Below are 13,002 nucleotides of genomic sequence, written 5' to 3'. Positions count from 1 at the left end.
GCTATTTCTTTTTTGCATTATTCTGGTTTGCCACACAATTCTTTGGCCCTTCAGTCTTATGCAAGCTCACCTCACCTCTGGTAACCATGGTTTCCCCCCCTTGAAGATTATATACTTGATGATAAAATTTCCATTGGATGCCCCACAATCTGTGTGCAATTCTATTATCTTTTAAATATTCTATTGGGTGACTCAGTTCTTTTATACACCTAGACAATCTTTTCCTTATTTGCATTCTGCCCCCCCCCCCCGTTTAAAACAATTAACTTCTACAATTTCTCTACAGAAATTTATGTTAATATTCCTTAATGATCTCCAACCATTCTGCATGAATTTGCCACTTCTTTAAATATCCATACACGTCTCTGAAATTGCCAGGTCCTGCTTGTGTGAACGTACTGCTGTCACCAGTGGAAAAGCTGAAATGATCCGCACAAAAAATGTTAAAACCACTTATTCTGCTTTTTTTGTAACAGGTTCTGATGGTGGATATACCACAGCCATGTTCACTGCTCCTGGCATGTGAGCTGTATTAACGTAAACTGCTTTTTGATACTCAGTAAGGGTTGTATCCAACCAAAGTCATACTCGGAGCAAAACCTTTAATATCAATGGGACTGGTTGACTTAAGTTCATTGATTTCAATGGGTCTACCTAGATTATGACTTGAATAAAACCCTTCATTTCCATTTCTGAAAACATTATCTCCCCTCCACCACCCGCATCACAAATGTCAGGTTCTCCACTTTTTGTTTTTTAACTAGAAAAATATTGGATTGTATTAAGTGGTAGTCACATGTAGAGCAGACCCATTGAAATTAATGGGTATGAATGGGTATGACACTTGGGTGTCTTCACTACTTCTTTATACATACTTTTTCACATAGCTTGCGAAAGAAGCTGGAAAACCCTTTTCATACTTGAATTTCCCAGAGGAAAGGATGGTCTGTCCAGCATGCAGTGCTTTTGTTTGATCTAATTACAAGCCTTTCCTTGCATGTAGCAATCATTACCTTGACAGCACCGGTGTGTAACCTTGAGTACCCCCTGAAAAAAGCACTTTGGCCATTTGCCCCCACCTTTTGTGGGGTGGGGTAGTAGGAATGAACTGAACATGGTGTCGTAGATGGTGAGATGGGAGAGAAATTTGGTATTTGGGTTTAACAATAAATTCCACTTCCTCAGGAGCTCCGGGAATTGTGAACGGGGGCGGGGGGGGGGCTCCTCCTAACCATTCTGAGCTCCCTTAACCAACTCCACTTCCCAGACTTTTTTTGGCGAAGCCACAATTATTTAAAGCTGTACAGCACTGCTTTAAATGTATAGCACAAGCTTACAAAGCTTACAAAGTTTGCAATGGATTGCTCCTGGTTCTCACACAGAGGCAGTGACGACTATGAAAGGCAACAGCTGTAGTGTAGCAACTGAGACCATATTTCCAATTTGCCAGGACCAGACCTTGCCTTTAGACACAACCTAAGAGATGATACATTTAGCGTATTTGCATTCAATCCGTATTCCATCCCCACCTGCCACTTTAAAACAAAAACCTCCTGAATATATCTAACATGTTTGTTCGTGCGCGGGTGGCGCTGTGGTCTAAACCACTGAGCCTCTTGGGCTTGCTGATCAGAAGGTTGGCGGTTCAAATCCCCGTGATGGGGTGAGCTCCTGTTTCTCTGTCCTAGCTCCTGCCAACCTAGCAGTTTGAAAGCACGCCAGTGTGAGTAGATAAATAGGTACTGCTGCGGAAGGCAAATGGCATTTCCATATGCTCTGGTTTCCATCACAGTGTTCCGTTGTGCCAGAAGCGGTTTAGTCATGCTGGCCACATGACCTGGAAAGTTGTCTGTGGACAAACGCCTTCTCCCTCAGCCTGAAAGTGAGATGAGCACCGCAACCCCCATAGTCACTTTTGACTGCACTTAACTGTCCAGGGGTCCTTTACCTTTTACCTTTTTGTGCACTAGAATTTTTAACCACAGGACTGGGAATTGTTTTGCCTGCTTGTTTTTTATTATTATTTCAAAATTGTATTAAACTAGCTTTGTTATGTTATTGCAGGGCACTTTGTGAAGGGTTTGTTGTTGTTGTTGTTGTTGTCTTGAAAGACAAGATTTAAATACCTAAATAAATAATACAAAGTCTTTTCCTGCCTTCCCCCGCTTTTCATCTCCCTCTGCTTCTGTTGTCCCTCCTCCCCTCCCATCTATTTTTGACTGCCAGCCCCTTTGGGCAACAATCTGTCATACCTCTTCTTCGTAAAGCTTCTCTTTGTAAAGCTTTCATACACAGATGATGCTATGTACATAATCTTAATAAATATGTAATAGACAGGGAACAGTGCTAAGTACACTCTTCATATTTGGAGCCTGCCCTCCCCTCAAACTTTAGCACAGAGAAGCCCTAAGGCTGAGCTTGGAAGCCATCCACCAACTTGGAAGTCCTTAAAGGGGGGTCAGAGAAGTTCATGGAGGATAGAGCTACAAATGGCTGTTAGCCACTATGACTATGCCCAGTCTCCACTGTCAGAGGCAGTAATGCTTTTGGATACCACCCACTGGAAACCGCAGGAGGGAAGGAGTGCTGTTGTGTTTGAATCCTGCTTGTGGGTTTTCCACAGGTCTCTGGCTGGTCACATGCTGGACTAAATGGGCTTTGGGCTTGATCCAGTAGGCCCTTCTTCATGTTCTTACTGCAATTCAGGACCTAGAAAGCAAATAACATACTGGGGATTATCCAATGTTAGTCCTACTTTGGATAGAACTGTTGAAATCATTGGCTAACAGGTCCAATAATTTCAGTTGAGTCTATTCTGAGACAGGGATGGCTGCAAATGTACCCATTTTGCACCTTTTGCAAACCAATCATACTTCTTTTGCAGACTGTGGAAATGTGTAGAATTTAAGATAGGGAAAATGAGAAAACTAGGTAACCCAACCAGTTTGTTTGTCCATCCCTGCCCTGAGTAGGACTGCCATTAAATGCAGCCCTCTGAATCCACACAAACCTGGAAAAAAATAAGACTTCCACCTGTGCCTTTGGGAAAGCATCTCTGAAGGGAGCCAGCAGATGCTTTTGCCAGTGCCAACAACCATTTTTAACATTTTCTGGCCCCTTTCCCATTCTTCTTCCAGTTACTACATCCTGGCAAGCTCGCCTATGGGAAAAAAACCCCCGAGCCGGCTTGCCAGATAGATATTTCCACCCCACTCTTCAAAAACCATGTTATTGAGTCAATAGTCTGAAGAGAACAGCTTGCATTTGTCTACTGATGGCTTGCTTTTGAAAAGCTGAGGCAGGAGGGCAGGATTTATGGACTGAGAACTCTGCCCCCTCCCCATGATAAGACTTTTTGCAAGGGGGGAGGCAGACTTTTTTTCTGCCATGGCTTGCATTCCCTTAGGGTAATGTGGGGTGTGAGATTCTCTGTTTTCCCCTCCTGTGACTTGCATAACATCAGACCAAAGGCTACTTGCAGCCCTTGAGTGGCTCATTGCCCACCCTGGGGCAAGTGTAGTTGAGATTGTATCCTTGGCAGGTGCAGAAGAAAAGGGACAAATTAGAGAGTCTGGGTGGCATCCAACAAAGTTACATGTGGAATAGACCCATTGACACTAATGGGCCTAAGTTAGCCCTGCCCATTTATTTAAATGGGTGTTCTCTGGGTAGGATTAATGTTGTATACCTGGAAGCATGGAAGGGTTGCCCTGTGACCTTTTAAATCTGTTATTATTTAGCTATTTCTTAGATTCTTCATACTGGGATCCAGGTAGCACTGTGGGTTAAACTACAGAGCCTAGGACTTGCTGATCAGAAGGTCGGCGGTTCAAATCCTGCAACGGGGTGAGCTCCCGTTGCTCTGTCCCAGCTCCTGTCAACCTAGTAGTTTGAAAGCATGTCAAGTGCAAGTAGATAAATAGGTACCGCTCTGGCGGGAAGGTAAACAGTGTTTCTGTGCGCTGCTCTGGTTTGCCAGAAGTGTCTTAGTCATGCTGGCTACATGACCCGGAAGCTGTACGCTGGCTCCCTCGGCCTATAGAGCAAGATGAGCGCCGCAACCCCAAAGTTGGTCACGACTGGACCTAATGGGCAGGGGTCCCTTCACCTTTACCTTTATATTCTTCATGATGTCACAATGAAATGCCATCTTAAAATCAGTGTAAAAGAAATTACATAGAGTGCCACCTGAAATATATTGACCTCTGACATCAGAGGCCAAGAATAAAGGGGTGCATCTTCAGCCTCCCATTGAAGCTATGCAATGACAGTGCTAGGTGCACCTTTGTGTGTGTGTGTGATAAATTATACAGTAAGTTTTGTCCAGACTGAGGGTCACAGTAGAGCTAGGAGATATAGCAGCCAGTGCCGCAGGATTGGCTGTCTCAGGTCACCTGGTTCCCTGGAGAATTGAGAGGAGGATTCTGTTCTTGAGTGTTTTGCTGTCCAGCTGTGAACTGTCTGCAGGCCCCTCTCCAACCAGCAGCCCCCTTGATGCTTGGAGTAGCGACCTAATGTTTGACCCCTCTGGTGCTTGTCCCAACCACTGACCTTGCAGGGCACAATTCCTCCCATTTTACAGGTCAGAAAGCTGAGGCTGAGAGAAGCCACCCAGCAAATTCATGACTGAAGATCACATCTCCTCATTCCAAATCCAGTATTCCCTTTCTTCCCCCACCACAGTAGCTGTTGGGGAGAAAATATACATAGGTGTGAAAGAACACAGCAGAGTTGTTTTCGAGCTGACGCGCCATGTGTGGCGAAGCAAAAATTGGTAACAAATGTTTCTAGCCGAGGGAATGTGTCCCTTGGGGTGGGGGAAAGGGGGGGCATACATCACTTGGCTAGGCACCGGTTGTCACTTCTTTTGACACCCCTCCCTGCTCTGCTGCAAATAAATCACCCTGCGATCTTTCGGGGAGAGCAGGCACTGAAGAGTTAATAACAAATTATCCCAGGTGGCTGATCACAAAAGAAGCTGGCAAAATTCATTGAAGCTTCTGTGCTGGTTGCGTGTGTTCGTTCTCTCCCTCTCTCCCTCATTCTTTCTCTCTCTCTGCTTACCTACCTGTCATACTGTACGTGGACAAGCATGAACCCAGGGAGGGGAGGCAGTGTCTTAAGAGAACTTTCTGCTTTTGCATTGAGGTGCATGTCTTTGCACGCTTGGCAGTCGCCCGTATTTCCCCCCAAAATGCTCTCAGAGGCTCAATGATGCGTCTTGCTTCGGGGCTCTGTTACTTCCTCTCTTCCGCCTCCTTGACTCCCTTGCTGGAATATGGATGATCTGAACACCATTAGATGCCTCAGCCCAGATCAAGGTAAGGGAGGAATGTTTGTTTATCTCCCACCCCACTTTTTTTAATCACATTTTCCCGGGGTTTGTGTTGAGATCCAGTTGCACCTTGCAGGGAAACCTTAGCCCCAGCCAGCATTCCAAGGAGACAGGTATCTATTATTTAAGGTAGCTCAGACACCTTATTGGAACAGAGGCAGCTGTTTCCCAGCTGGGAAACTTGGCTTTCTACCTGACATTTCTAACTCAATTGCTTCCCCAAACAAGTGCACTCTCCCCGGAAAAGCAGAAGCAGCCTCTTGCCCTCTGATGAGCAGCAGCAAGGCAGAGGCAAAGTTGCACCAGCAACCTGGTGCTTTATCTTTCTTTCTTGCAGCTCTTTGACAAGAAGAAATTTTTTGGGGGGGATAGGAAACAAGAACAAAACACAGACCTTTCCTAACCCGGCAGCTGAAGGGAAGACAGCAAAGAAGTAAATAATATTCCCTCCCAGCCCTTGAGCCACAAGTCTGTTTTTTGCAAAGAATATGCGTGTGATTTGGTTTCCCTTACCCCCCCTCCTCCCCAAAATAGATACAGCTTCTTTCTGAAGGTTTTTGCTTTTGACAACAGAGATGCCCCCAAACCTTCCAGGGCACAATGTCAGACCAGAAATGCGTTTAAGCTGTGTTTAACACCCACCCACCCACTTTGGATAGTTTGCATTTGCCTTAATTGATTTTGCCAACAGCAGGAACTTACGGGAGAGGAAAGGTGTTGCCTTCTTGGTAGACACCTTGGGAAGTGTGTGTAATTTAAAATGAACTTGTATGGCTTAAGGCACTGGTGTGTGTGTGTGTGTGTGTGTGTGTGTGTGTGTGTGTGTGTGTGTGTTGTATAGAAGTGGAAACTCTTGCTGTTTCACCCTTGGCCCAAATCCCGCAGCAGTGACCCTTTGCTGCTGCAACATTAAGAACAGCAGTCAAATGGCTTTAAATAATTCATGGCACTGTATTTTCATGCCTCTTAGCCATGTGGTGTTATGATACTTTTTTACAGGAAGTAAAAGAGGTGTGACTTGGAGCTGACTCCTGTGGGGAGGGAGCAGGCGGGGCGGTGGTGGGGAGTGTGGCAGCGATCTGTCTTCACATTTTTAGCACCTTCCTGATAGTTCTCCACCTCCCATGCCCAATGTGTGCATGCTGTGTCTAACACAGCTATCTATACATCTATCTGTGAAGTGAGAGCTGGCTTTGTTAATCGGTGGGGTAGCAAACCGAAACCCAGAATTTGCCAAAGAGTGTTTTTGTGCATTTCTTCCTCCTCCACCACTCATCATATAAAGAGAAGTGGAGACCCAGAGGTAAACACAAGCTGGGGCTATTGGCTGAAAAAGCTTTGGAAACCAGCCCTTCCTGGCCATTGGCTTTGTTGATGCAGCGTTAGGGAATGTTTATGAACATTTCAACTGCTCAGAAGTTGTCGTTCTGTTAAAAAAGCTCCATATACCAGGGCGCAGCGTAAATGGGCAACTGTATGAGACAGTGTAGAAGGATAAACACAAACTGCATTGCACCCAAAAATACACATGCACAAATTGATGTGGTTCTCTTCCATTCTGCACCATGTCTTGGTAAATGGTTAGCAACCACCACAGTGGGAAATTCTGAATGACCTTCCTTAAGATAGCTGAACAAAGGGGTAAACCAACAACTCCTTTAAAGAAAAGCTTCAAAGAAAAGCAGAGTTCATTTATCTGGAGCATTGTGTGATGAGTTTTTCACTCTGGCCCAGGAAAGGCTTCTGTAGGGCTCCCATCTAATCCAAAGAGTAGGGTTTTGGGAAGCAAGAGAAATTAACAGAAATAGCAAGGTGGTTCGCAAAGCAATATAAGATGGAGCAAAAACAGTATTAAGACATCAGCATCATTTATAATAACCAGGAACATCAGGAGCTGGTATTAATGTAAACACCCAGATGCATATCTTTAACTACTGGCAGGAGCAGCCCCAGAGCTGGTACTAAGCTGATCTCCAAGGGGAGATCATTCTGCACCACCACAAATTAAGCCCTTGTCTGCACCTTTGGGCGATAGACATCTGCATACTGTTGTACATTCAACAGGGATTGCTCTGTAGATCACTGCAACACTGTAATGGAGAAAGCAGTTTCAGGTCTGGTAAGCCAAGTCTAAAACTGTAAACTTGGCTTAGTAAACTGGGATCTAGGACACCTCTTTCAGTCTAGTTGTGTTATGGGCACAGCAGGAAGCCCCACTTGGCACCTAGCTGCCCCATTCTGCACAAGCTGCAGCATTCAAACCAATCTGAATGGCAGCCCTACAATAAAGCAGATGACAGCAATCCATTCTTAAAGTCACCAGTGTGTGGATCACAGTAGCCAAGCTGTCTAGGAATGGTCATAGCCAACATCCCATCTGACGATCTGTCTGTTCCTTAAAAGGGACTGCAACTAGTAAATTCTCCTATTCCCAGACCTGTGAGTTGCTTGCCCATAAAACCTCTGTCTTATCAGGATTCCTTTTCAGTTTATTGGTACTCATCCAGCTCGACACTGCACTCAAACACCAGTCTAGTCATGCACAGTTATTCCTGACTCAGATGTAACAAAGAAATAGAGACAAGAGTCATCTGCATACGGATAACACTTTGCTCCAAATCTCCAAATGACTACTCCCAACAGCTTCACATAGATGCTAAATAGTCCTGTTCCTTTCTTTTTCCTGATGAAGGTCACCCATCAGGATGACCAAGGCCAGTTATTTCCCAAAACAGCATCTGAACAGAGGCTGGAATGGATCTAGATAATCAGGATCTCACAAGAGTCCCAAAGCTGAGTTGCCACCACCTTCAGGTTTACCTTACCCCCAAAGAAGGTACATGTGGGCCCACCTGGCTAACCTGAAAAGGCCATGATGGAAAAGATCAAGAGAGCATGTGGTTGGTCGAACCAGTGTGAGTGTCTTGTCCACATTTGCATTCTTCAGCAATTGAAACCAGACATGATGGCATACTTGCATCCCTTGCTTGGATCTGTCTTAACAATGACATTCAGGTTGCTATGGAGGTGAGCGATTTTACACTCAAAAGTGCCTAGAAAAATTGTGGCAGTGGGCTTTCAAGGGTTCTAATGTACTGTCCACTGGGCCAGTCATTAACAAACCCCTTACCACTTGAAAAAAGGTTTGCTCAGAACACCACAGGGCTGTCCAAGCTCTGCAGGAGGAGAGGGCAAGCATGAGTGATGGTGTCAACCAGCTCTAGTTACTCCACTGCAACTGGAAGATTCAGAAATCCATCATATTCCATAATTCTCTGGGGATGGACCATATGGATAGGTAGGGATGTTGGGAACAGGAAGGGGATATGTAATGACAATGTGAAATAATGGAAAAGCCTCTTCCTTGGACCTTTCATACTGCAATATCTGCCTTTTGACTGAGCAGTAACCCCAACATCAAATACCTGTGTATGGGGAGAGAGAGAGAAAGACAGAAAAAAAAGCAAGTTCAGAAGTCAAAAATGAAATGTTCCAACTTTCCATGGATTGCACCTGTGGGAGGTGCTCTGAGCCCCAGAAATGGTCATGATAATGTTGGGACTTTTGTTTTGCTTCTTTTGAGCTGTACGTTCTTATATCTTCTCTCCTCAAGCTCCTGCAAAATACTATCAAATTGCAAAGAGTTGCATAACTTTGATGTGATTTCTGTAGGATTCAGCTTTTCATGGTAGAAACATGCTTTGGATGCGGTAGGTCCCAGGTTAAATCTTTGGAATATTTGGTTTAAAGGTAGCGAATAATAACCAAGACCCTTCTCTGCCTGAGAGAGCCACCTGAACTACCGCCAGTTTATGGCAGAACAAATAATTTGACATGACATGGGACAGCCTCCCCGTGTTCCTTATGTCGCCACATTGAATTGCTGCTAAAGCCGCAAGAGCTGCATATACATCAGATGCTCTTGTGCGTGTTTGTTTGTTTTTCATTCAGAGGGAAGGATGGCTCCGTGGAAGAGCACCTGATTTGCACGGAGAAGCCCTCAGGTTCATTCCCTAGCACCTCCTGTGGTTGTACCCAACTAAGGCCTTTTAATCCCGCTGAAATTAATGGACCCAAGTTAGTCAGGTTCATTCATTTCGTTGAGTCTGCTCCGTGGGATACAACCTTTGCTTTAAGGAAGGACCCGAGTCCCTGAAAAGCTCCTGCTGGTCAGAATAGTCAATACTGAATTAGATGGGCAGTTAGTGTGACACAGTATAAGGCAGACTCCTTTGTCCCTGGTCTCTGAGAGTGTGGTGCGGGGCAATCCTGATCCCTGGAACCTTTCATTTTAGGACTCACACACTCTGCACGATGCTTTCTTCTCCCAGATTATTCATGCATGGAGTAATGAGGGCAGGAGATATTTATCAAATGTGAGCGGAGCGTGTCATCCACAGCATCTGAGCTGTTCCCATTAGTTAACCATTCTGCTGCATTCCCTGTCATTCATCTTGCCGCATTTAGTCCTGGCTGTCAGTTCTGCTGGTGTCAGGCAGGAAACCTACCTGTTTTGTGGGGCCAGTTGTCCTCCCTGATCAATCCATCTTGACTTGAGAAGTAGCAAAGTGGCTGCTTCGAAAATGTGGTTCTGCCGTAATTGGGGTTCTTGTGTGTTGCTTATTAACTGCTCAGTCCTCCAAGTGCAGCGTTTGCCTTGGGAAGGTGCATCAATTCCAAGCGACATTCAAGGGGTGTCATGCTAGATCTGCACATCCTAAGTGTGTGTATGCACATTTGAGAAATTTAACAGTGTGTAGGAATGGGCACATCAATGGCAAATGGTGCTGGTTTCCTTGAAATTCTATTGTAGCCTTTGGATTACAACTCCTATCAACCTTAGCCAGTGTGGCCAGTGATCAGAGATGGTGGTAGCTGTAGTCTAAGGCATCATGCTTGGGAAGGCTGGTCCCCTGGATTCCAAAATGTGCTTAAATATTTGTCCCCGAAATTACATGGGATGGTGGAGTTGTGCCTAGGGACGCGAGTGGCACTGTGGTCCAAACCACTGAGCCTCTCGGGCTTCCTGATCCAAAGGTTGGCAGTTCGAATCCCCACGACAGGGTGAGCTCCCGTTGCTCTGTCCCAGCTCTTGCCAACCTAGCAGTTCGAAAGCATGCAAATGCAAGTAGATAAATAGGTACCACTGCGGCAGGAAGGTAAATGGCGTTTCCGTGCGCTCTGGCACTTGTCACGGTCCTCTGTGCACCAGAAGCGGTTTAGTCCTGCTGGCCACTGCTAGGATTCATTCCCAGTGTTGCAGTCATGGGATTGGTTTTGTCACATGACCATGTATGTTTTCATTCCACATTGTGGGAAGTGATGGAGACAGGATGTTTATATTACTGTGTTTCCGTGATGTAGGATTATTGTCCTTCGTTCTTTCTCTTTGCTGTCTGATGCTGAAGAGGAAGGAGCTGAGTTACGATGCTCCAAGTGTGTATATGTAAATAAATGTAGTATAGCCAAAAGCTGCTCTACTGAGTCTGTGCGCTTACTGCCTATATTCTGCTGATCCTGAAGTGTGCTAGAAAGCTTTTAAACTCCCGAATGACCAACCAGGAGGGAGAGAACATGCCATGTGTCTCTGCTGGACTCTTACTCGTGTGTAGGACCTCCTGACAGCCACATGACCTGGAAAGATGTCTGTGGACAAACGTCGGCTTCCTTGGCCTGAAAGCGAGATGAGCGCCGCAACCCCATAGTCGCCTTTGTTTGGACTTAACCGTCCAGGGGTCCTTTACCTTTTTACCTTTACACACTCCAGTATATTTTGTTAGGATTTCCCTGCAACTCTCCCAACAGGTAGTGCTTGGTTCCATCAGTTAGAAAAAAAATCCATCATTGGGATAGAAACTCAGACAGGTCAGGAAGCTGTTTTACTGTATACAAAGTCAGACCATTCACCCACCAGATCAGTATTGCTTACACTGACTCGCAGCAGCCAGGGTTCCAGAAATGAGTCTCTTGACCAGGCTGGGGATTGAAGCTGGGGCTTCTGCATGCTAAACATGTGCTCTGTTTAACACTGAGCCCTTCCCTTAAGACATAGGAGCATATGAAGCTGCCTTATACTGAGTTAGACCTTTGGTCCATCTAGCTAAGTCTTGTCCACCATGACTTGTAGCAGCTCTCTGGGGTTTAAAGGGGGGGGGAGCATTCCCAGATTAACCTGAAGATGCCAGGGATTGATCCTGGCACCTTCTGCATGCAAAACATTTGCTTCCCCAATGCATACCCTCTTGTGCCTTTAAAGAAAGGCAGGATACAAATGGGGCAGAAGATAAATCCTTGTTTTCCAGTATTCCCATTCCCAATGTCCACCAACCCATTTCTTCCATTAAATCCTCCCACAGACTTCGCAGTCTCCAAACTGCACTTTCCCATCACCGATGCGTTCCCTGACATTCCCTGGCAAACTATTTGCTTTGGCTGATGCATTATTAAATTAGCAGAGTTGGCTTCATCAGGGCAGTAACTGCATAGATAACATGTTCCAAGCTGGAGAGTTGGGAGTGAACAGGGGAGCTGATGCTTTTGGATATGGAACTAGACCCCTTCAGGACTGCAAATTTCACAGAATTAGGAAATCGCCTCTCGCAAATTGCAGGCTTTGGACTTCATTCGCACAGGAAGGCATCCAGATGTTGGGAAGCAGGCCATTTTCAGTTGCATTCCCACCTGATTTTGCAAGGATTTTAAGTTTTGAAATGAGTTTTTATGAGCCCCGATGTAGGCTTCCCAGCCAGCTAATACTGGCGGTCTGACAGTAAAAAACAGCATTCCTTCTGATAACGGCCAGTGTTGGAAACTCCCTGGTTCTTGGTTTTCCTTTTTCCTTTCCTTTTGCTAAATCCATCTCAGCTCTGCCACATTCTGCCTCAGCTCTTCCCCACTGAACCCAGCCACTAATAATAGGTAACTAAGCCCTGATCTGTAAAACATTTATTCCCAAGAAGGCCTACAGCAGCCAACAACATTGCTCTGTCAGAGGCCACAGTTTGTATGTATAGATATTGTTATAGCAAACCCTCCAACCAGTGCTAGAAACTGAGATATGAAAGCTAGGAGCTAAATGGCACCTTAAACATAAGTTATGGGTGCAACAAGGGAATGTCTAGGCGTGCTTTTTTATAACGAGAATACAAAGCTGAAAATGGATGAACTGAAGCTAAAATGTTCTGTTCATTTTTCACATGGTCTAGTCCTTCCCCTGCCAACCCCAGTCTAAAACTAAATAAACCAATATAAAACTAAAACAAAATAAATGCTAAAAACATCAACATACCACAGGTGGCGCTGTGGGTTAAACCACAGAGCCTAGGGCTTGCTGATCAGAAGGTTGGCGGTTCGAATCCCCACGACAGGGTGAGCTCCCATTGCTCGGTCTCAGCTCCTGCCAACCTAGCAGTTTAAAAGCATGTCAAAGTGCAAGTAGATAAATAGGGTCCACTCCGGTGGGAAGGTAAACAGCCTTTCCGTGTGCTGCTCTGGTTCACCAGAAGCGGTTTAGTCATGCTGGCCACATGACCTGGAAGCTGTACGCCGACTCCCTCGGCCAATAAAGCGAGATGAGCGCCGCAACCCCAGAGTCGGTCACGACTGGACCTAATGGTCAGGGGTCCCTTTACCCTTTACCTTTTTAAGAAACAAAGAGAGAGAAAACC

At 45.5% G+C, this 13,002-nt stretch overlaps 1 protein-coding gene across 4 annotated transcripts in view; it reads left to right on the top strand.

Annotated features, from left to right (window-relative positions):
* The window catches only part of PLCH2 (phospholipase C eta 2), a 326,994-nt gene that overhangs the window by 173,768 nt on the left and 140,224 nt on the right, over nucleotides 1-13,002 (top strand). Inside the window, exon 1 of one of the 4 annotated variants that reach the window (XM_081201389.1) lies at nucleotides 5,013-5,321. The exons of the other annotated variants lie outside the window; for them this stretch is intronic. Within the exon in view, the coding sequence (XP_081057515.1) occupies nucleotides 5,279-5,321 (43 nt within the window). The 5' untranslated portion in view covers nucleotides 5,013-5,278. Of the gene's footprint in view, nucleotides 1-5,012; nucleotides 5,322-13,002 lie in introns of those variants that run through there. 4 annotated transcript variants of the gene reach the window in all.

The sequence above is a fragment of the Podarcis bocagei genome (assembly GCF_964188305.1).
Source record: "Podarcis bocagei genome assembly, chromosome: 7".
NCBI classification, from domain to species: domain Eukaryota; kingdom Metazoa; phylum Chordata; class Lepidosauria; order Squamata; family Lacertidae; genus Podarcis; species Podarcis bocagei.
The sequence above is the reverse complement of the archived record's forward strand: the minus strand, read 5'-3'. Positions and strand labels throughout refer to the sequence as shown.